This window comes from Hemiscyllium ocellatum, chromosome 2 (assembly GCF_020745735.1).
Source record: "Hemiscyllium ocellatum isolate sHemOce1 chromosome 2, sHemOce1.pat.X.cur, whole genome shotgun sequence".
Taxonomy (NCBI): Eukaryota; Metazoa; Chordata; class Chondrichthyes; order Orectolobiformes; family Hemiscylliidae; genus Hemiscyllium; species Hemiscyllium ocellatum.
Genome location: NC_083402.1, coordinates 14,501,371 through 14,522,979, shown reverse-complemented (window position 1 = coordinate 14,522,979; position 21,609 = coordinate 14,501,371). Strand labels below are relative to the sequence as shown.

The 21,609-nt window shown below is 41.0% G+C and overlaps 1 protein-coding gene across 3 annotated transcripts in view; it reads left to right on the top strand.

Moving 5' to 3' along the window:
* The window catches only part of nek1 (NIMA-related kinase 1), a 153,500-nt gene that overhangs the window by 71,488 nt on the left and 60,403 nt on the right, over positions 1 to 21,609 (top strand). For 2 of the 3 annotated variants that reach the window (XM_060834885.1, XM_060834876.1), the window contains exons 19-22: positions 2,756 to 2,839; positions 9,418 to 9,501; positions 13,331 to 13,408; positions 21,483 to 21,578. In XM_060834885.1, coding sequence (XP_060690868.1) covers positions 2,756 to 2,839; positions 9,418 to 9,501; positions 13,331 to 13,408; positions 21,483 to 21,578 — 342 coding nt within the window. The remainder of the gene's footprint in view (positions 1 to 2,755; positions 2,840 to 9,417; positions 9,502 to 13,330; positions 13,409 to 21,482; positions 21,579 to 21,609) is intronic. The other variant, XM_060834895.1, reaches the window with a different exon arrangement.

Below are 21,609 nucleotides of genomic sequence, written 5' to 3'. Positions count from 1 at the left end.
GTTGGGAGGGATGCTCTTCAGGGGTTGGTGTGGGCTTGTTGGGCTGAACAGCTTGCTTCCACATTGTTGAGATTCTTTGAAAACTCTGCACTGCCAAAGCTTACACTAAATCTATACTAGTCCCACTTTGCCACACTCAAACCAGAGCTTTGAATGTTATGACATTTCACGTGCTCATCAAGTACTTTAAAGGTTGCCTCCTACCTCAAGTACCCTCCCAGGCAGTGCATTTCAGATTCCCAACACCCTTTTTTGCTTGAAAAAAAAATTGTCAAATCCTTCAACTAAGGGAAATACTGCTTTCTATCCACTTTTTCCATGCCCCTCATAATCTTAAACATGTCCATCCAGGTCCTGCCTCTGCCTTTTCTGCTCTTAAGAAAACAATTAGTGTTTATCTAGCTTCTCTCCGTTGCTGAAATGCTCTATCTCAGGCAATATCCTGGTGAATTATCAATGATAGTAATGAGGTGTGAGAAGAAAGGTCTTGCAACCAAATTCAATTCCATTTGTGCTTTATGCTGGAAAATGCAACTCCCTACAATGGAAATTGTGGTTATCTTGTCTAATTTTCTTCTTTTTCCACTCCTTCTTTGTCCCACCTGTCAATCAAGCACATGAACCTCAGCCTGATGGTGCTGTAACTTCAGAAACTTGGATCACCACTCTGTACATGCAGACATTCAACTATGATGTAAGGTGCCAACTGTTAAATTTCTTGGCTGGTGTATTGCAGAGGGATATAGGCAGGCTGGCTAAAGAGTGGGCAAGAACAAGGCCAATGAGAAATATGATGTGGGTAAATGTCAGGCTATGCACCGAGCATATTTATGAATCAACCTGTTCAGATGTGTTGGTGACATCCTGGGGCAGGTGGGACTTGAACCTTGACCTCCTGCCCCAGTGTTGGGACAAACTAATTTTACATTTCATAAGCCGCTGTATTGATTTTAAACCTACATCCTTTGGATGTTAGCCTGGGCCTTTGGATTCTAAGTCGAGTGACATTCCGACTGCACCATCTTTTCCTTTTCTTTCGTTCTATATTCGCTGTTTTTATGCTTGGTGTGTGTACTCCATAATTCATACTTCATAACAATTGCAATGATATTATTGATCAAATCCAGACTTGTGTTTGAGATCCATGGAAAGAGTGGAGCTCCAGTGATACATCAAGCTTGTAATACTGACCCAATGTGAATTTGACCCCATGTGTTGTGGGTCCACTGGGAAGCCAGCTTAGTTTTGCATACCTATAATGTGGATTTATACCTGCGGCTACAGATATTCTGCACAGCACCACTTTGATTGCATACTGTTCTTGGCTGCTTCAAAAGAGCAGTAATTATACATTGGGTTTAACTCAACAATTAGTCAAAATGTGAATTGTTAGCAAATCTGATGTAAGGGAGTAGGATTTCAGATTTGTACACCTTCAGGGAAATAAGTGACTTATCCCAGGTCAGAAAATAAGAAGGCGACTTATGTAAACAGAGAAACTTCAAAATGTTTTGGTGATCTGGATGTCCTTGTTCAAGATTCACAGAAAGCTAGTATGCCAGTACAGTAGGAAATAGGGAAAACGATTTGAATTTGGCTTTTATTCCTGAAAGAATGCGGTATAGAAGCTGGGAAATGTTGCAATTGTACAAGGCATTGGTGAGATTATACCTGGAACACTGTGTAGAGTTTTGATCCCCTTACTTGAGGAAAGCTGTAGTTGCATTGGAGAAGGTTCACTGGGTTTATGCCAGAGATAAAAGGCTTCTGAGGAGAGATTGTGTGAGTGGTTTCAGCCTACATTCACTGGAGTTTAGAAAGATGGGAGAAGATCTAACTGAATTGTTTAAATTCAAGCTGTTAAAAGGGGTCGACAAAGTAGATGTGGAGCGGATGTTTCCCTTTGTGGGGCAATCGAGAATGAGTGGTTATACTTTCAGGCTAAGGGATAGCAGATTTAAGGTGGGGTTGCTGAGAAATTACTTGCCTTAAAGGTTGTGATTTTGTGGAATTCACTACCCCAAAGTGTGGTGAACACTGGGTCGTGGAATAAATTTGAGGAGGAGATCAACAGATCTTTTAGTTAGTAATAGGTTAAAGGGTTATGGGGCACAGGCAGGAAAATTGAGTTGAGGCAGAGATGAGATCAACTGATCTTGTTAAATGGTGGAGCAGGCTCAAGGGACTGAAGCGCCTACTCCTACAAGTTCTTTGTTCTTCGGGCTAAAAGGATCATAGGGTATTGGACAAAAGCAGGAACAGGCTACAGAGTAGGATGATCAGCAATGGTCCCATTGAATGGTGGAGCAGCTTGAAGGGCTGAATAGCTTACTCCTGTTAATATGTTGTTAGGTTTGGGGACTTATGTGCTGACGCATTAGGGTGGCAGATGATCTGTCTCTTTGAATTATCTTCAAGGATATTGAAAAATGGACAAAAAGAAAATGAATTTAGAGGAAAAGATTTTTTTTATATATATACTGTTTTAAAATCTTAAATCTTCAAGAGTCTTAACGTTAGAATATTGCAAACCTTGATGTAAATATTAATTTGATGCTGTTGGTTTAAAACACGTTTTAGCAAAGATTGGTGGCATTCTTATGGAAGCAATGATATTGTTGTTTTTATTCCATGCTGAAAGTATTAAATTACATTTTAGTTTTCAATGACCATATAATATTGAATTTGTGTTTGGCGTGCACTTTTTTGGCATACGCCTCATTTTCTTAAATGTAACCCATTGAATGGTAAACAGGGGATTCTGCAAAACCTGGCAGCTATCTATGGAGGCAGGTCCATTTCAACAGGAAGAGGAAAATCCAGAAGCAAGGAGGAAGAGGTAGGAGGCCTGCATGTTTCTCATCTTCATAACGTCAGTGGCATGTCCTTTTGAGCTGTTTTTGCCAGCATATCTGCTGTTTTTGCGTACATCCAGTCAACAGGAAGAATTCCCTGCTTCCTTTGTATGCCTGTGTTCTAAGAATTTATTTGGGCCTTATAATCCACCAGAATGTTCCTTGCAATGCAGGTATATATTGAAGTGCTTCAGGTGTAGAGAGAAGTGGAAGGGGATCTTTCACTATTCTCTCTCTTTTCAGTTGATATTACTCCTTTTTTGTTTTGAGTAATGAAGCTGATGACTTTCTGATGAACTACCTTCAAGGAGCTGCTGATGGTGAACATGTATACAGTAGATAAAATAACCAGGATCAATCATCCTAGAACCATGTCTTCAGCTTCACTGATAGAATATTCTCTACCACAATAGGAAACATAAAAGTGACAATTTGCCTTTGTAATCATAATGAATTATTGACTTTAATGGGGCTGAGACTAACCTGGGAAGACTGGAAGGGAGCTGCTACCTCAAACTGTCTCTGTCTTGACAAAGCAAAACTTGAGTGAATTGTTTTGGTGGAAGAATTTAATTTCATATCCTGACGTTTGTTGTCCTCATTAACTTCTCCAAACCTGTGCTTTTAACAATCCAGGTGTATTTCTAACCAGCACAGTCAGGCATGCAGACCAGCAAGGCTTCAATTCCACCACTCTGTGCTGAGTTAACTATCTTGGACAGTTTAAACCTTCAGTTTAAAGAGGAGAAATTTGGGTAGAGAGAAATGTATTCCTTTGACTTAAATCTTTCATGGAAAGATTATAAGAAAACAGAAATAATTGTTTGTAACTTTGATATTTGAGAAGTGACAGGATGTTGATGCAAGAGTTTGCTGTGCATTATTTATGTTTTGACTATTTGGATTATATGGGGGGAAGAAAGCTAGAATGATTAGATTCCCGACAGTGTGGAAATAGGCCCTTCGGTCCAACCAGTCCACACTGACCCTCCGAAGAGCAACCCACCCAGACCCATTTCCCCCTGACTAATGCACCCAAATACTATGGGCAGTTTAGCACGGCCAGTTCACCTGACTTGCACATCTTTGGATTGTGGGAGGAAACCGGAGCACCCGAAGGAAACCCACACAGACACTGGAAGAATGTGCAAACTCCAATAGACAGTCACCTGAGGCTGGAATCGAACCTTGGACCCCGGCGCTGTGAGGTAGCAGTGCTAACCACTGAGCCACCATATGTGTGTGTGTATGTGAAATAGGATATGTTTGGGTTCAGGAGTAGAAAGTTTTCTGTGATTCTTGAAAGTAATGAAATTTGAATACAAATTGAGACTGATCCATCTCAGTGCCTCAGTAACTGCTGGAGGAGGTACCATCTATTGAGTTTCTTTCTGCCTCTTCAGGCTTACATAAAAGATCTCTGCTACAGTTTAGGATAAGTTTCATCCAATGTCTTTGTCCATAATTACCCCTCAATGGGTATGTTGAAGAGAGACTAGATGGTGATTTATCTGATTTGATGCTTCAGTGACCTTGCTGTGTCAAAAATTGCAACGTAAGGAAGTACAGAAGCAATGGTGACTAACCTTTTAAAATGTACTACTTCAACTATGATTTGCTTCAGATGTGCTGAGATTATGGTAGTGCATTGTAAATCCCAATTTCTACTTGTTCACAAGCATGAGGAAGTGGGTAAAGTAATGTCATGGCGCATTAACGTGTCTTGAAGGGAGTTATGGCACCCCAGTTACAAGAAGGTGTCAGGTTGAATCTCTGTGTAATTTCAGGTGTCAAAAGTAAAGTTAAGTGGGAGTGTCCTCACAGAGACATAAATAATGAATTCTATTGACAGTGATGAGATAACAACCTGCCCCATCCCTTCCATTAGTGCACAAGAAAGGAATAACCCTACAGGTTAACTAGTGAATAGACCAAATCAGTTGGTGGGATCAATGGGAGTGCAAAGATAGTGGCTGCCCCACAGAAATATAATCAAAATATAGTGGGAAAAAAATGTTCAGTTTTTAATATTGAGTTTCCTTTATTTTTAAAAGTCTGAATAAACTTTTTTTCCAGTTCTCCAAATTGCATCTATACAAAATATTGTATGGCAGTTTTGCTGTGCAGTAAAGGAAGTTGATACATTCGTGGTGTTGTGGGTGATTTGATGATTAGAGCAAGGTGTTGTGGACAGAATGGTTCCTTCGGAATGCTCAAAGGGAAGGGGAGTGTCAGATGTGTTCAGTTACGGCATCAGAAGATGAAGAACAATGGATCTGATAAGGTAGAAGGTGAATATAAGGAGAATCCAAATATGAATTTATGAAGGGAGAGGAAGAGGTCCAAGGAAGAATGCAGGAAATGGAAGGGACATTATTCATGAGCCCTGGCAACTATGATGCAGAAGGAAGAGAAGAGGGAAAAGAGCTATCAGAAGAACTGGCACGGCAGGTCACCTCGTCATAGTAGATGCAACAGAGCCCAAGAAACCAGGAGAATGGATTAGAGTTCCTAACTTGTGTCACATTGGATAGGTGAGTTTTTCTCCTGATCCATTCTGAAAGTCACTTTCAGTTCCAGATTTAACAAGCTCAATTTAAATTCCATCAGCTACAATGGTGGGATTTGAACCCATGTCCGCAGAGCATACCTTAGGCCTCTGATTTACCAGCCAAATGATATAACCATGACACCACCAGCTTCCCCAACAGTTACTGGAGCTAACTAGTTTCCCCTGAGGCACTAGGCATAACTAGGTGTCTCTCCATTTCCATCCACTCGCTGCAGACCATTCAGAAAGGATGCTTGGCTAATTCTTCCTATCACTCGCCACACTGTTGGATTGTTCCCCGGCAGGAATTGGGGTATATTATGTTCGTGATACTCTGGAATTAACAAGGGCAGGGATTGCATATCCCCACCCTTGCAGGTTTCTTTGCAAGTTTTTTGGCCTTCCTATTGATATCCTTGATCTCCGTCTTGGTGCAAACTGGACATTTTGTTGTCCCAATGTTACCCTGTCTAGCGAACAGATGCAAGAACAAAAAAAAAGTCACTTGAAGATTTCATTTTTCCGAGAATTTCAACAGTTAACTGCACAGTCCTGTACTTCCAATCAAACCAATTAGACAAATTTTAATGGCTTATGAAATGTGACATTTCAGTCACCTTTTGAGGTTGGATAAATGTTCTAAGTTATTTGTGAGTTTCCATTTGCAAGTTTTTAAAAAAATCAAGATTGAGAAGCATGGAATTAGGTAGAACTTTGATCGGGGGGATTGGAAATTGGTGAAGAGGTAAGAAGTGGAAAATTGGATTAAGAAGACCTGCTGAGATGGTGAGAAATAATATTGCTCAGTGGTCATTACTGAGCTGGAATTTCCACTTTTCACTTCACTTGGATGTCAAGGAGTTTATATTAGTTGATGTTAAATTCAAATAAAGGGTCTTATGACAAAGCAGCAGAAAATTTCAATAGGCTGCTGATGGAGGTAAGAGATTAGCCAAAAAGATTACTGAATAATTTGAATGTGAGCTGATCCATTTCCTCATTTGCTTTTAAAATACACTAGAATCCCAGTAGGATAGATGAACAAAACATTTTTGGCACCCAGTTACTTGAATCTTAGGTTTTCTGTCTGCAAGGTATTGTCTATCAGTAGACTCTGGGTGCTGGGCTTAATTTTGAGATTTGCTTGATATAAAATTGAGCAAGTAAAGTGTGGCGTGGTGGCTCAGTGATTAGTGCAGCTGCCCCTCGGCTCTAGCGATCTGGGTTCAATTCCACCCTATTGACTGTCTGTCTGTGTGGAGTTTGCACGTTCTCCCCATGTCTGCGTGGAATTCCACTGGGTGCTCCAGTTTCTTCCCACAGTCCAAAGTTCTGTAGGTTAGGTGTATTGGCCATGCTAAATTGCCCATGGTGTACAGGGATATGCAGGCTAGATGGATTAGTCATGGGGAATGTAGAGTTATTCGTGTCGAGGGTGGATCTGGGTGGGATGCTTAGTGGGTCGGTGTGAACTTGATGGGCCAAATGGCCTGCGTCCACATTGTAGGGGTTGTGTGAAGTAAAGTATGATGCACAGTGTACTGATCAGACCTAATGTGAAAATTTAGATTATATTTCCTGGAGATGAGAGCATGAAGGAGTAATCCATGGGTAGTGTCATAGGGATTCAGGTTCATAATTTTTGGAAATTTACATCGCACGTAGATAGCTGGTTAAGAAAGCATTTAGCATGCTTGCCTTCACTGCTCGAATAGCTGAGTATAGGAGTTGGGATTTCCTGTGGAGGTTGTTCAGGATGTTGGTGAGGCCTCTTCTGGAGTACAGGTAACCCCTGCTGTCCGAAAGTAGAGTATCTCCAGAAAATCTTTAGCAAGGCAAAAATGGCATAAAGCAAAGATGCATGACTTATATGGGGAAAAAAAATCACCATCTTTATCAGAAAAGCGAAAATCCTCTTTGGATTCATGAAAACAGGTACTAATGTAGCTCTTTCATAAAAGTAAAATTGTGAAAAGCGAACGTTTGAAAAGCAGGGAATACCTTTTATGGTGTGCAGTTCTGTTTGCCCTCCTATAGGAAGGATATTATTAAGCTTGAGAGGGTTCAGACAAGGTTAACCAGGATGTTGCTAGGAATGGAGGGTTTGAGTTTTGAAAACAGACTGGAAAGATTGGGACTCTTTTCACTGCAGTGTAGGAGGTTGCAGGGTGACCTTTTATTGAGGTTTTTAAAATCACAAGTGGCATAGATAAGGTGAATGACCAGGGTCTTTTACCTAGGTGGTGGAATTCAAAACAAGTGGACATGTTTTTCAAGGTAATACGTGAAAGTTTAAAATAGGATATGAGTGGTGTTCTTTTTACAATGTGGTTTGTGTATGGAATGAACTGCCAGAGAAAGTGACTGATGCAGATACAGTTAGAACATTTTAAAATGACTTTTAGACAGATTAATGAATAGGAAAGGTTTGGAATGATATGGGCCAAGAGCAGACAGGTGGGACTACTTGAGTTTGGGAACATGGTCTGCGTAGACTGGTTGGACCTAAGGGTCTGTTCCTGTGCTGTATGAATTCAATTGTATGGTTCTATAAAGCTGTTCAAATAATCAAAAGCTTTGGTAGCTGAACAGATGGGGAATGACTTCTGTCTAATTTGTGTGGATGTCAGAACAAAGGAATGTAATTTTAGAGTTTCTGTAAAGCTGCTGAATTGTGAATTCCAACAGACTTTTTCAAATGCAGATCTATAAGAATGCAAACTACATTATCATGGCATGTCATTGCAGAGTTAATTGAAAAGGAGTATCACTAATTACATGAGAATTAATGGTACTAAGAGATAGGGAGAGTATTAGGATTACGAAGACAAAGCTGGCCAATTGCTTTCTTGGCCAAATGGCCAATACACTTGGCTATGAAGTTTACCAGTATGCCATCGTGAAGTTTGGCTGACAAGTGAAAGTTCAGATTTTCTTTTAAAAAGACATATCCTTTGGGTTTTGTTTTCAATTGTTTGCTGCTAGTTTTTTTGTTGTTTTTATGGTGGTCCAGCTATCGCTTTTTAAAAATTTCTTTTTAAATGTTTATTTATATTTTTCATAAATTGTTGAGTGCTTCCATGGCTTTGCATTGGTGTTTGATTATTTGGTGATACTTGGCTGATTCCTTTCTTGTAAGTGTTGGTGTTGTATGACTGTAGTTCCTGTCTTGCATGATTTTCTTTTTGATTCTTCTTGTGGGTTTTCAATCAAAATTGCCTTGAAACTGAATGATGGACTCCACTGCAAAGAATGGCACTCACGCAGAATTTATCGAATCCTTGAATTTTTAAAGACCGTAATTAGAAATGAGTGGGCATTTCTTCATTCATGCATAAATGGAAGTCTTGTTGTCAATTTACAAGTTACTCTGATGTCAAGTCAAACTGGAGAACTTTTGCAAGGTTTTTGAGTTGAAGCTTTGACGTACCTATTTGCCTAGACTTAATTGATTGATATCCAGGTTAGCATGCATGCAAGATCAGCAAAGGTCAGGGATTTTGTGTTCCTCCTGATACTGGATTCAAGTCCCAGTGTTGCTTCATGTGTACATCTCTTAGCCACATCAATTTGGATTTTTTTTTAACAGTTTCTCAGTTGAACTGAAGGTGATAGCCACTTAACTTTTGAAGATCCAATCCCTTTGGATCAGTAGGGTAAAGCTTTTTTTTTGACCACTTGTTCCTGTAGCTGGTGGCTGAATTAGAAGGAGAATCGTCATGGCAAGTTGCAGTGGGTTCTTTTGCTCATTTACTTTTGTCAATGTTGTAAGAAAAATGTGTTGAACTCAAAAGTGGCCCTTAGTGACCAGAGGAATTGAAAATATGAAAGCAAGTCAAATATTTGAACAGTAATCAAACAAATTCACAATGTTCTCATTCTGCCTTTATATTGTCCATTATAGTATGAAAGTTTTTTTTAATGTGGAAAAAAGCAGTCAGGCAATGGAATAAGATGTTCTTAAAGCTGTGGAGGCACAAGTTCTGGACTGATATGTGTTCATGTCACTAGGAGTACTTGGCAAGACTCCGACAAATACGACTTCAGAACTTCAATGAACGACAAGAAATTAAAGCAAAACTTAGAGGAGAGAAGGTATACTCTTATTCCTACTTCTTGAAAGCTGCTATTTTGGTTGCTGTCTGAAATGGTCATCTGGAATTTTCAAATGTGGAAAGTGGATAAGTTATTAATTAGGATGTTGTCTCTAAAAAATGAATAGCTTAAAACCTGTTCAAGTAAATTGTTGGAAAAGCTTGATCAAACATCTATAACAATTTTGGGGGGTGCATTAAACAAATCTTTTTCTGAACAACTGAGTTTGAACAGTTCCCTTTTTCCAAAACCTTTTATAAGCACTGTGGATGTACTGACACACCCAAGGACTGCAGCAGCCCAAGGGAACATTAAAACCATTCCTGTCGTCTTGAGAGCAATTGGGAGTGGGCAATCAGTACTGGGCCATCCAGCAACAAACACATCCTGTGAATTTTTATTGACCATGTTGACTCTCCCTCCCCGCTTTCTCTTGCTCTCTCCCTTCTCTCGCTCTCACTCACTCACTCAAGTGGCATCTGAGCACCTGAGTGAAATTGATTCTTCTCATAGAGATGTACAGCATGGAAACAGACCCTTTGGTCCAACCCGTCCATGCTGACCAGATATCCCAACCCAATCTAGTCCCACCTGCCAGCATCCGGCCCATATCCCTCCAAACCCTTCCTATTCATATACCCATCCAAATGCCTCTTAAATGTTGCAATTGTACCAGCCTCCACCACATCTTCTGGCAGCTCATTCCATAAACGTACCACCCTCTGTGTGCAAAAGTTGCCCCTTAGGTCTCTTTTTACATCTTTCCCCTCTCACCCTATGCCCTCTAGTTCTGGACTCTCCGACCCCAGGGAAAAGACTGCCTATTTATTCTATCCATGCCTCTCATAATTTTGTAAACCTCTATAAGGTCACCTCTCAGCCTCCGACACTCCAGGGAAAACAGCCCTAGCCTGTAGCTCAAATCCACCAACCCTGGCAACATCCTTGTAAATCTTTTCTGAACCCTTTCAAGTTTCACAACATCTTTCCGATAGGAAGGAGACTAGAATTGCATGCAAAATTCCAACAGTGGCCTAACCCATGTCCTGTATAGCCGCAACATGACCTCCCAACTCCTGTACTCAATACTCTGACCAATAAAGGAAATCATACCAAACACCGCCTTCACTATCCTATCTACCTGAGATTCCACTTTCAGGGAGCTATGAATCTGCACTCCAAGGTCTCTTTCTTCAGCAACACTTCCTAGGACCTTACCATTAAGTGTATAAGTTCTGCTAAGATTTGCATACCAAAATGCAGCACCTCACATTTGAGTTAAACTCTCAGCCTGTTGGCCCATCTGGTCCAGATCCTGTTGTAATCTGAGGTAACCCTCTTCGCTGTCCACTACATCTCCAATTTTGGTGTCATCTGCAAACTTACTACTGTAACTCTTTTATGCTCACATCCAAATCATTTATGTAAATGACAAAAAGTAGGGGGCCCAGCACCAATCCTTGTGACACTCCACTGGCCACAGGACTCCAGTCTGAAAAACATCCCTCCACCACCACCCTCTGTCTTCTACCTTTTGAGCCAGTTCTGTATCCAAATGGCTAGTTCTCCCTGTATTCCATGAGATCTAAGCTTGATAATCAGTCTCCCATGGGGAACCTTGTCGAACACCTTACTGAAGTCCATATAGATCACATCTACTGCTCTGCCTTCATCAATCCTCTTTGTTACTTCCTCAAAAAACTCAATCAAGTTTGTGAGGCATGATTTCCCATGTACAAAGCCATGTTGACTATCCCTAATCAGTCCTTGCTTTTCCAAATACATATACATCCTGTCCCTCAGGACTCTCTCCAACAACTTGCCCACCACCGAGGTCAGGCTCACTGGTCTATAGTTTCCTGACTTGTCTTTACTGCCCTTCTTAAACAGTGGCACCACGTTTGCCAACGTCCAGTCTTCCGGCACCTCACCTGTGACTATCGATGATACAAATATCTCAGCAAGAGGCCCAGCAATCACTTCTCTAGATTCCCACAGAATTCTCGGATACACGTGATCATGTCCTGGGGATTTATCCACCTTTAACTGTTTCAAGACATCCAGCACTTCCTCCTCTGTAATCTGGACATTTTACAAGATGTCATCATCTATTTCTCTACAATCCATATCTTCCTTTTCCACAGTAAATACTGATGCAAAATATTCATTTAGTACCTCTCCCATTTTCTGTGGCTCCACACAAAGGCCGCCTTGCTGATCTTTGAGGGGCCCTATTCTCTCCCTAGTTACCCTTTTGTCCTTTCATATATTTGTAAAAACCCTTTGGATTCTCCTTAATTCTATTTGCCAAAGCTATCTCATGTCCCCTTTTTGCTCTCCTGATTTCCCTTTTAAGTATACTCCTACTTCCTTTATACTCTTTCAAGGATTCATTCGATCTATCTTGTCTATACCTGACATATGCTTCCTTCTTTTTCTTAACTAAATCCTCAATTTCTTTAGTCATCCAGTATTCACTATATACCTGCCAGCTTTTCCTTTCGCACTGACTGGAATATACTTTCTCTGGATTCTTGTTATCTCATTTCTGAAGGCTTCCCATTTTCCAGTCATCCTTTTACCTGCGAGCATCTGCCTCCAATCAGTTTTCGAAAGTTCGTGCCTAATACCATCCAAATTGGCCTTTCTCCAATTTGGAACTTCAACTTTTAGATCTGGTCTATCCTTTTCCATCACACTCTTTTAAAACGAATAGGGGCCAGCGACCATAATTCTATGTGCTCCCCCACTGACACCTCAGTCACCTGCCCTGCCTTTATTTCCCAAGAGTAGGTCAAGTTTTGCACCTTCTCTAGTAGGTACATCCACATACTGAATCAGAAAATTGCCTTGTACACACTTAAATTCCTCTCCATCTAAACCTTTAACACTATGGCAGTCTCATTGGCCATGATGAGTTATTTCAATGGTTCAGCACGTAGTCTACTTTTCACCAGATTTTAACCAAACTTCATGTCGTATTTCTGTCATTGGATTTCTTATGCCTGTGGTCACACTTTATTTGCTTTTGATCATTGTATTGAATTCAAGAGGTGTTTGGCTAAATAACTATAAAACAGTGGAACCCAACCTCGGGCATTTGATGTTATCAGACTGAATGATTTTCTTCTTTCATAAGATTGTGTCCACAACTGTATCCCAAAATGCTGATATCAGCCTGTCACCTTTTGACTTTTGTTCCTGAAATGCATGCTGCACCAGTACTCTTTTATCAATTAATTTCACAAGGCATTGAATTTCACAATACATTTCCTTGGCAAACTCTTTCTTTCTCCTGGGCTGAAGCAGCTACTCCTGTCAGCAGTGACCAAAGGCACAGAACATCTTGTGTCCATCCTTAAATAACTTCAGGCGAGTGGTTGTGATAGTTTAGTTTGGGCATATAGAATTAGTGGTGCACCTTCAGTCAAGCAACCCTTAAGATTGATAATTGCTGCCTTCATCCTTTTGTGAACCTTTACCTTTCACTTGTCCTTTTAAGGCACACAGGTGCACATACACACTTTCAAATCTACCTCTCAAATTAAACCTTCGGTCAAAACAGTTTCTTGCATGACGAGGTACTGAATTTTGTCTGATAACATTACAGGGAAGTAGTCTTTTAAGATGCCATATTATTGTCAGCCACTAAATCAAAAAGTGTGTGTATGTGAAGAATACTTACTGCTCAGAATCCAAATATATGCTTTACTTAATAGTTTGTATTACAGAATCAATAAGCTGTTATTAATGTAATTAAGATAACTTAATACTTTGGAGTGTAACACACTAGTTTAGTTTATTCATTTTATCCATATCTGGTTTTCAGTGTGACAGTGATGGTTCAGATGGACAAGAATCTAGTGATGAGGCTGAGCTAAAGCGCAAAAAAATTGAGGCTCTTAAGGTAAGATTTGACCACTCCTTTTGGCACCAGTTTCTGAAAACCTTAAACCTCTTCTGACAACAAGCTTAAAAACACAAGATTCTGAAGTGTCTTGACAGGGTAGATGCAGAAATGTTGTCTCCCCTTGTGGGAGAGTCTAGGACTGGAGGGCATAATCTCAGAATAAGGGGTTGTCCACTTAAGAGGTTTTTCTTTCAGTTGTCCCCTATTCTTCTCCATTAAGTCTCTAATCCTTTTGATGCAATTATCCCTCTCCGGTGAATATTTTCACATAAAACATTGTTGCATTAGTTCATCTCATTCCCTGGCTGATCTAGCAATGCCTCATTTAAACTGGAAGTTCTTCTGAATACATTTCAGAGATTCCTCCCTCTGCTTGCCATTATAATAACATTATCCCAGTCATTACTCGGGTATTACGAGCTGAGCTTCAGTTTAAACTATTTAATTTAACTTTGACATTTTCCTGTTGGGTCATTGCAAAGATGATTCTCGACTATACTCTTGAGTGATGCGAATCCCTCACCTGAAATGTAAATTAGCTAGTGATTTACATGGTTCCAGGGATGATTACCTTCAGTTCAGAGGATAGATTGGAGAGATTGAGACTGTTCTCCTTGGAGATCTGATAGACATTCACAAAATTGTGAGGGAGCTGAATAGAGTAGATGTTGTTTTATGAGCCTTAAGATTGAGTGGGCATAAATTGAAAGCGCTTTGCAAAATGATCAAATGTGATGAGAGAAAAAACATTTTCTCACCAGTGGCACATTTCTGGAATGCATAACCCTTGTCAAAGCATGTTCAGCTGAGGTATTCAAGGGGGTATTGGATGGTTATTTGAATAGAAACAATGTGCAAAGGTAGGGGGAAGGGGCGAATAGGACTAAGTCGTAATGGTCGGTTGGAGTGCCAAATGGCTTCCTTCTATGCTGTAACATTTTTTTTATTCTGTCACATAAATATATGAATAAAGTAGACTATTTGGCATTTTAAACCTCCTCCACTATTCAGTAAGATCATGGCTCATCTGATTGTGGTCTCCAGTCCAAGTTTTGATCCACTCTTGATTTCCTTTTGATTCCCTTGCTAATCAATCTATCTGTCTTTACCTTTTTACAGTATTTATGGTTTTGTCGCACCTTTACCTTCCTTCAACTGGCATTGTTGGAGAGGAAACAAGCAGCCTATTCTCATGTCTTTACCAATGTCATTGAAAACAGACAGAACTCTCGAAGAAAATAAAGAAACCAGGAAAGAATCTAAACAAGGAGTTAGGCGGGCTAAAATGGATCATGAAATGTCCTTGGCAAACAGGATTTTTAAAATTCCATGGCTTTTTATATGGGTAGTCCACTGAAGGACCAAGGAATGAATTTATCCATGGGACTGGAGTATGTGGGTGAGGTCCTAAATGAGTACTTCACATTGGTATTCACAAATGAAAAGGGCATAGTGGATGCTGATTCTTGGGAGAGGTATGTTGATAAACTAGGGCATGTCAATATAAAAAATAGTAGATAAGTTCCCATGACCTGATGAGATCGATGCCAGAATACGGGACCTTGGACGAAATCTTCATATCAATTTAAGTCCCAGAAGAGGTCCAAGAGGACTGGAGAATAGTTAGTAGTGTTCCTTTGTTTAAGAAGGGCAACAAGGATAATCCTGGAAATGACAGGCCATTGAGCCTTGTGTCAGTGGTAGGGAAATTATTGGTTAAGATGTTTAGGGATAGAATTTATTCACTCCCATTTGGGGAAAAATAAATACCAACAAGGAGAGGCAGGGAAGATCGTATCTTATGAACTTAATTGAGTTTTTGAGGAAGTGACAAAATTTGTTGATCAGGGCAGAACGGTAAATGTTGCCTTCGTGGAGTCGAACAAGGCCTTTCACAAGATCCCTCATGGCAAGCTGATGCAGAAGGTGAAATCACATGGGATCTGCAGTGAGCTGGCCAGATGGATGCAGGACTGGCTTGGATGCTGAACAGTAGCAGTGGAAGAGTGTTTTTCTGTCTGGAGATCTGTGACCATTGGTGTTCCAGAGGGATCAGTGCTGGGACCCCTGTTGTTAAGGGTGTAGTTTGCTCACCGAGCTGTAGGTTTGCTATCCAGACGTTTCATTACCTGGCTAGGTAACATTATCAGTGGAGACCTCCAAGTGAAGCGAAGCTGTTGTCTCCTGCTTTCTATTTATATGTTTGTCCTGGATGGGGTTCCTGGGGTTTGTGGTGATGTCATTTCCTGTTCTTTTTCTGGAGGAGTTGATATCTAGATCTATGTGTTTGTTTATGGCGTTGTGGTTGGAGTGCCAGGTCTCTAGGAATTCTCTGGCAAGTCTTTGCCTAGCCTGTCCCAGTCGAAATGGTGTTTTTTTTTCCTCCGTGTGTAGGGCTACGAGGGAGAGAGGGTCGTGTCTTTTTGTGGCTAGCTGGTGTTTGTGTATCCTGGTGGCTAACTTCCTTCCTGTTTGTCCTACACAGTGTTTGTGGCAGTCCTTGCATGGAATTTTGTAGATGACGTTGGTTTTGTCTATGGGTTGTACTGGAAAAAAAAGACCCAGTACAACCCATGGACAAAACCAGCGTCATCTACAAATTTCCATGCAAGGATTGCCACAAACACTACATAGGACAAACAGGAAGACCGTTAGCCACCAGGATACACGAACACCAGCTAGCCACAAAAAGACACGACCCTCTCTCCCTCGTAGCCCTACACACGGAGTTAAAAAAACACCATTTCGACTGGGACAACACATCTATCCTGGGACAGCCTAAGCAAAGACTTGCCAGAGAATTCCTAGAGACCTGGCACTCCAACCACAACGCCATAAACAAACACATCGATCTAGATGCCATCTATCAACCCCTCAGAAAATGAACAGGAAATGACATCACCACAAACCCCAGGAACCCCATCCAGGACTAACATATAAATGGGAAGCAGGAGACAACAGCTTCGCTTCACTTGGAGGTCGCACTGATGATGTTACCTAGCCAGGTAATGAAACATCTAGATATCAAACCTACAGCTCAGCGAGCAAACCTACACCCTAAACCTCAACCTGAGCTTCAAACCTTGCGTCGTTGTTGTTGTTGTTGTTGTTGTTGTTGTTGTTGTTGTCGACCAAAGGATACCGATACAAATGGAAGTTGGAATGTAATCCAGACAAATGTGAGGTCACGTATTTTGGGAGATCTAACGCAGGAGGGATTTATATAGTAAATGGCAGGACCCTGGGAAGCATCAACATGCAGAGAATGATCAGGCCCACAGTTCCCTGAAAATAGCGCAACAAGAAAGAGATGATCAAGAAGGCTTATGCAATGTTTAACTTCATTCATCAGGACATAGAGTATAAAAATTGACAAGTCATGCTGCAGCTGTATGGAATTTTATGGGCCACCTTTTGAAATATTATGTACAGTTCCGATCACCACACTACCAGAAGGATGTGGAGGCTTTGGAGAGGATGTAGAAATGGTTTACCAGGTTGTTGTCTTGTTTGGAGGGTATTAGCTTTGAGGAGAGACTGGACAAGCTGCTTGTTGTCACTTGAATGTCAGAAGCTGAAGGACGACCTGATAGAAGTTTTAAAAATGATGAAACGAATGTATACCATGTTTCCCCAGGGTAGAAATATCATTTAGTAGGGAACATTCCTTTAAGGAGATGAGAGGCAAGTTTTTTTACTCAGGGTGAGGTAGCTGGAATGCACTGCCAGAAGAGGTGGTAGAAGCAGATACAATAACAATGTTTAAGAGGCATCTTGACCGATGTATGAATAGGTATGGAATAGAGATACACAGACAGTATGGGGACAAAATGTTTTAGTTTAGAAAGTTGTCATGTATCAGCATTGGTGGGTTGAAGGGCCTGATCTTTGGTCTTTACCTCACCAACCAACCATTAAATCACGCACAAACATTCTGTGCCTAAGGTAACATGATAGATCAGCTAACATTTAAGAAGTTGCCTCCTTTTATTGTTTGTAAATTCAATGAAAGCTGAACCACTTTGTAGAAGTGAATTTCTTTTTTCACCACTCAGAGGTGGTTTTTATTTCACAAATACTTGGAGATTTTCCAGAACTGCCTCAGCTCCTTTCCCTCCCCAAAGGACATCAGTGAACCACACCGGTTCCTATTGACAGTGGTTACATGGTGACTGTTAGGCTTTCACCATTCACTGTGGCGGAATTCAAACCAGCATTGCCAGAATGCTTGCCTGCCATTCTGGATTATTGGTCCAGTGATATTGCCATGACATCACCAACATATCCAGTTCTGATTAAGTTTTTTGCATCAATAACATCCCATAATTTGATGACAAACTCCTACAAAATATCAAGGAGCTTGCATGATTCCATTCTTCTGAAGTTTTTTTCTCTCTGTCAGCCATCACCATTCTGCATGGTTACAGAACATGTGGAAGTAACAGAGTGAAGAAGGGATTGAGGCAAATAAATACAAGAGATTTTGAGAATGTGTGTGAGAATTTTTTAAATTGGAGTTGTTTGAGGACATGTTGAATAATCATTAATTCTGCAGTATGAACATCAAGGGAAACGGACAGTGCACTGCACTGAATCAAAGTTATCAAAATTTGGAACTTTGTTGAACATTGTCAACAAGAAAAGGCTGAAAAATGCAGAAAATCATGAAGCTTATTGTTCTTAATTGCTAGATGCTTCAGTGAATTCCTGTCCAAGTCCTAATTTTGAGTGGTGTCTCCTGCACTACCTTGTTGCCACCAGAGATTAGATTCTTAATTTCTTTTAGCTCTTTATTCTGCATGGTTGTCAAAGCAATTCAAAATGAACTAATGGAATATACAAGCATTTAAAAAGCAATATTGCCCAGTACTAACAACGGCCTAGTGGATAAACTCTGTTGGAAATCATAAAATGGTTACTGATAGAAGAAGGTCATTCGGCTTCTCGCGTCTACCCTGGCTTTCTGAAGGATAAATTCACTTGGTGAATGTTGAAGGTATTAGGTTGTGAGCTAGTCAAGCAGGCTGCTTTGTCCTGGATGATGTTGAGGTTTTTGAGTCTTGTTGGAACTGCACTCATCCAAGAAAGTGGAGAGTATTCTATCACACTCTTTATGTGCCTTGTGGATAGTGGACTGACTTTGAAGAGTTGTGTATGAGTTACTCAGTGTAGAATTCCCAGCAGCTGGACTGCTCTTGAAGCTGCAGTATTTATTATGGCTGATCAATTTCCATTTCCAGTGAATGGTAAAAAGAGGAAGTGCTGGAAAAACTAAGCAGGTCTGGCAGTATCTGCGGAGATAGAAATGGACAAAACCAATCAAACCTGACATTCTTTGGAATGGTTCCCATCTTGAGTTTGATTCATTGGTGCATGTTTGAAAAAGGCTTTGAGTTAAGAAACTGAATGGTTCTGGAGGAACTTTAAAACAGAGAGTCATTTGAGTAGGTGGTCTCCAGCAAAAAATAATCTAAGCATAACCAACTTCACATCAAGTGATATTGCCATCATTGAAAATGTTGATGGTGATGAATTCAGGTTTGCCATTGACTAGCTTGGCACCACATCCATGAACACTGACTCACCAAAGCTCAGTAGCAGCACTGTGCACTATTGACACAATGTGCTGCAGAAATTCGTGGTTCCTTAGGCAGCACCTTCCAAACCCTTGACCACTACCACCTCGAAGGGCAAGGTCAGCAGATAAAATGGGAACAAGACTACCTAAAATTCTCCTCCAAACCACTCACCATCTTGACTTGGAGATATTTCACTGTTGGGGTCTAAATCCTGGAACTTCCTCAATGAAAGCATTGAGAGTACAAGTGTATCCGTGGCAAATGAATTGCAACGGTTTAAGAAGGCAGCTCATCACCACCTTCTCAAGGCCAACTAGGGATGGGTAATAACTAGTGGCCTAGCCAGTGACACCCAAATCTCATGGCTGGGGGGGGGGGGGGGGGGGGGGGGCGGGGCGGCGGGGTGGGGGGGGCGCGGGGCGGGGGGGGCGGGGCGGCGGGGTGGGGGGAGCGCGGGCGGGGGCGGCGGGGGGGAAATAAAAAATCAGTCTGATAGCACTGTTGATAACTTTACTTACTTTGCTGATTAAGGATAGACTGATGGGGGTGGGGGGGAGAGGGATGTGGAGAAAAGGCGGGAGGGAGCCGTAATTTGCTGGGTTGGAGTTGTCCTGTTTCTCTTCGTGTGCATGACATACCTGAGCAAGTTGATTCCAAGCGGATTCCAATTATGTCACTCCACTGGAACAACTTAATGAGGATACATGGCTAACTCTGGAGCACATGTCTTCAGTGTCATTGCCAGAATGTTGTTGATGCCCATTGCTTTTTTTATAATCCCATTACTTTCAGCTATTTTTTGACATCACAGAGAGCAAATGGAATTGTCTGAAGTCTGGCATTTGTCATGCAGGCGGCCTCCAGATAGTTTATGATAGATTGTCTACATGGCATTTCTGTCTGAAGATGCTTGAAAATGCTTCAGCCTTGACTTTTGCACCAATGTGCTGGGCTCTAGCATCATTGAGGATGGGGATACATTTTGTTTTTCCTTCTCCCAGTGAGTTTATTTAATTGTCCACCATTTATGATTGCATTTGGAAGGATTGCAGAGGTTTGATCCATTGACTGTGGATCTTGGCTCTGTCTGTCACCTGTTTCTTATGCTGCTTGGTGCACAAGTCCTGTTTTCATACCTTCTTCAGGTTGACCCCTCATCACACATGATATGTGTAGTGCTGCTCCTGGCTTGCTAGCCTGCACTCTTCATGAACCAAAGCTAAGCTAGCAGCTTGCTATTACTGGTGGTTGTAGATTTTCCAAATTACTTTGATATATTAAAATCAATCCCATTTAGCATGATCCTCGTGCTACCCATCATAATTGAGGATAACTTCAATGTGAAGATGGGATTTTTTTTTCTCTGCGATCGTCAGTTCTACCAATACTATTATGGCTTGGATGCATCTGACACAGATTGGTGAAGAGTTGATACCTATTTTTGTCTTTTGTTTACCATCTACTGCAGCCCCAGACTAGCAACTAGATCATTTAGGACACAACCAGCTCATTTAGTACTGTTTTGCTGAGCCATTTTTTGTGAAGGACATTGAGTTCTTCCACTGGAGTCTGCCCTTGCTGCCTTCATGCATCCTCCAAATGGTGTGAAGTATAAATGATTCATCAGCCCAGGGGCCACAAGAGAAAGTAATCAGGGTCAGGAGTCGATGTTGAGTACTTCCAGGACAACTCCCTGCTGATTAATGAGTGCAGTACCAACGCTCCTGTCACGTTCCGGTGGTTCTGTCTGGTTGATGGGCCTGGCTTCCCTTGATCTGGTGTTGGTGTTGTTTGGGATATAGTTATTCTCACATTGTTGCTGGATTTGTTTGAGATGGCTCTCCCAATTTTGCCACAAGCCCCCCGATATTAGTAGGGAGGACTTCGCTGGATGTTGTTCCCAATGCTTTGCTTGATGCCAGATCATCTGGCAGGTATCCATTCTTTCAATATAGTGGTTCAAGTAGCTTGCTGGGCCATTTTAAAGAATTAACTCCATTGCTGTGATCTGATGTTGCATTTAAGCCACAACAGGTGAGATGGATGATTTTCCTTCCCTTAAGAAGACCTTAATTTTTTTTTAGATTTTGTGATAATCAACTATTGTTTCATGGTCACTATTAGACTCGCTTGTAATTTCAGAAAGAAACTGAAATTTCAACATCTTTTTAAGGTGAGATTTTGAACTGCTCTCCTGAGCGCATAAACTTAAGCCTCTGGATAATTATATTATCAGTTAGAATAGTATAATGTCATCACTTCCCCATATTTCTCCTTTTTCGGATAATTGTCCAATTTCGTCCCGGTGGATCTTGCCTCCACCAGATTCCCAGGCAAAATGTTACATTTCATTTCAATGCTAGTTCACCAAAATATCTGAGTGTAGTTTTTAATTATGGCCACATAGAATAAACTGTTTGATAGAACAGAATTAAAGATATAATTGCTAAAAATGAATTCTTTCGTAGAATTTCCTTAAACTTTGTTCATAGGCTCAAGCAAATACACGTGCTGCAGTTCTTAAAGAGCAACTTGAGAAAAAGAGAAGAGAGGCTTACGAAAGAGAAAAGAAGGCCTGGGAAGAACACGTAAGAACTTTTTTTCTCGTTTGAAGAACTG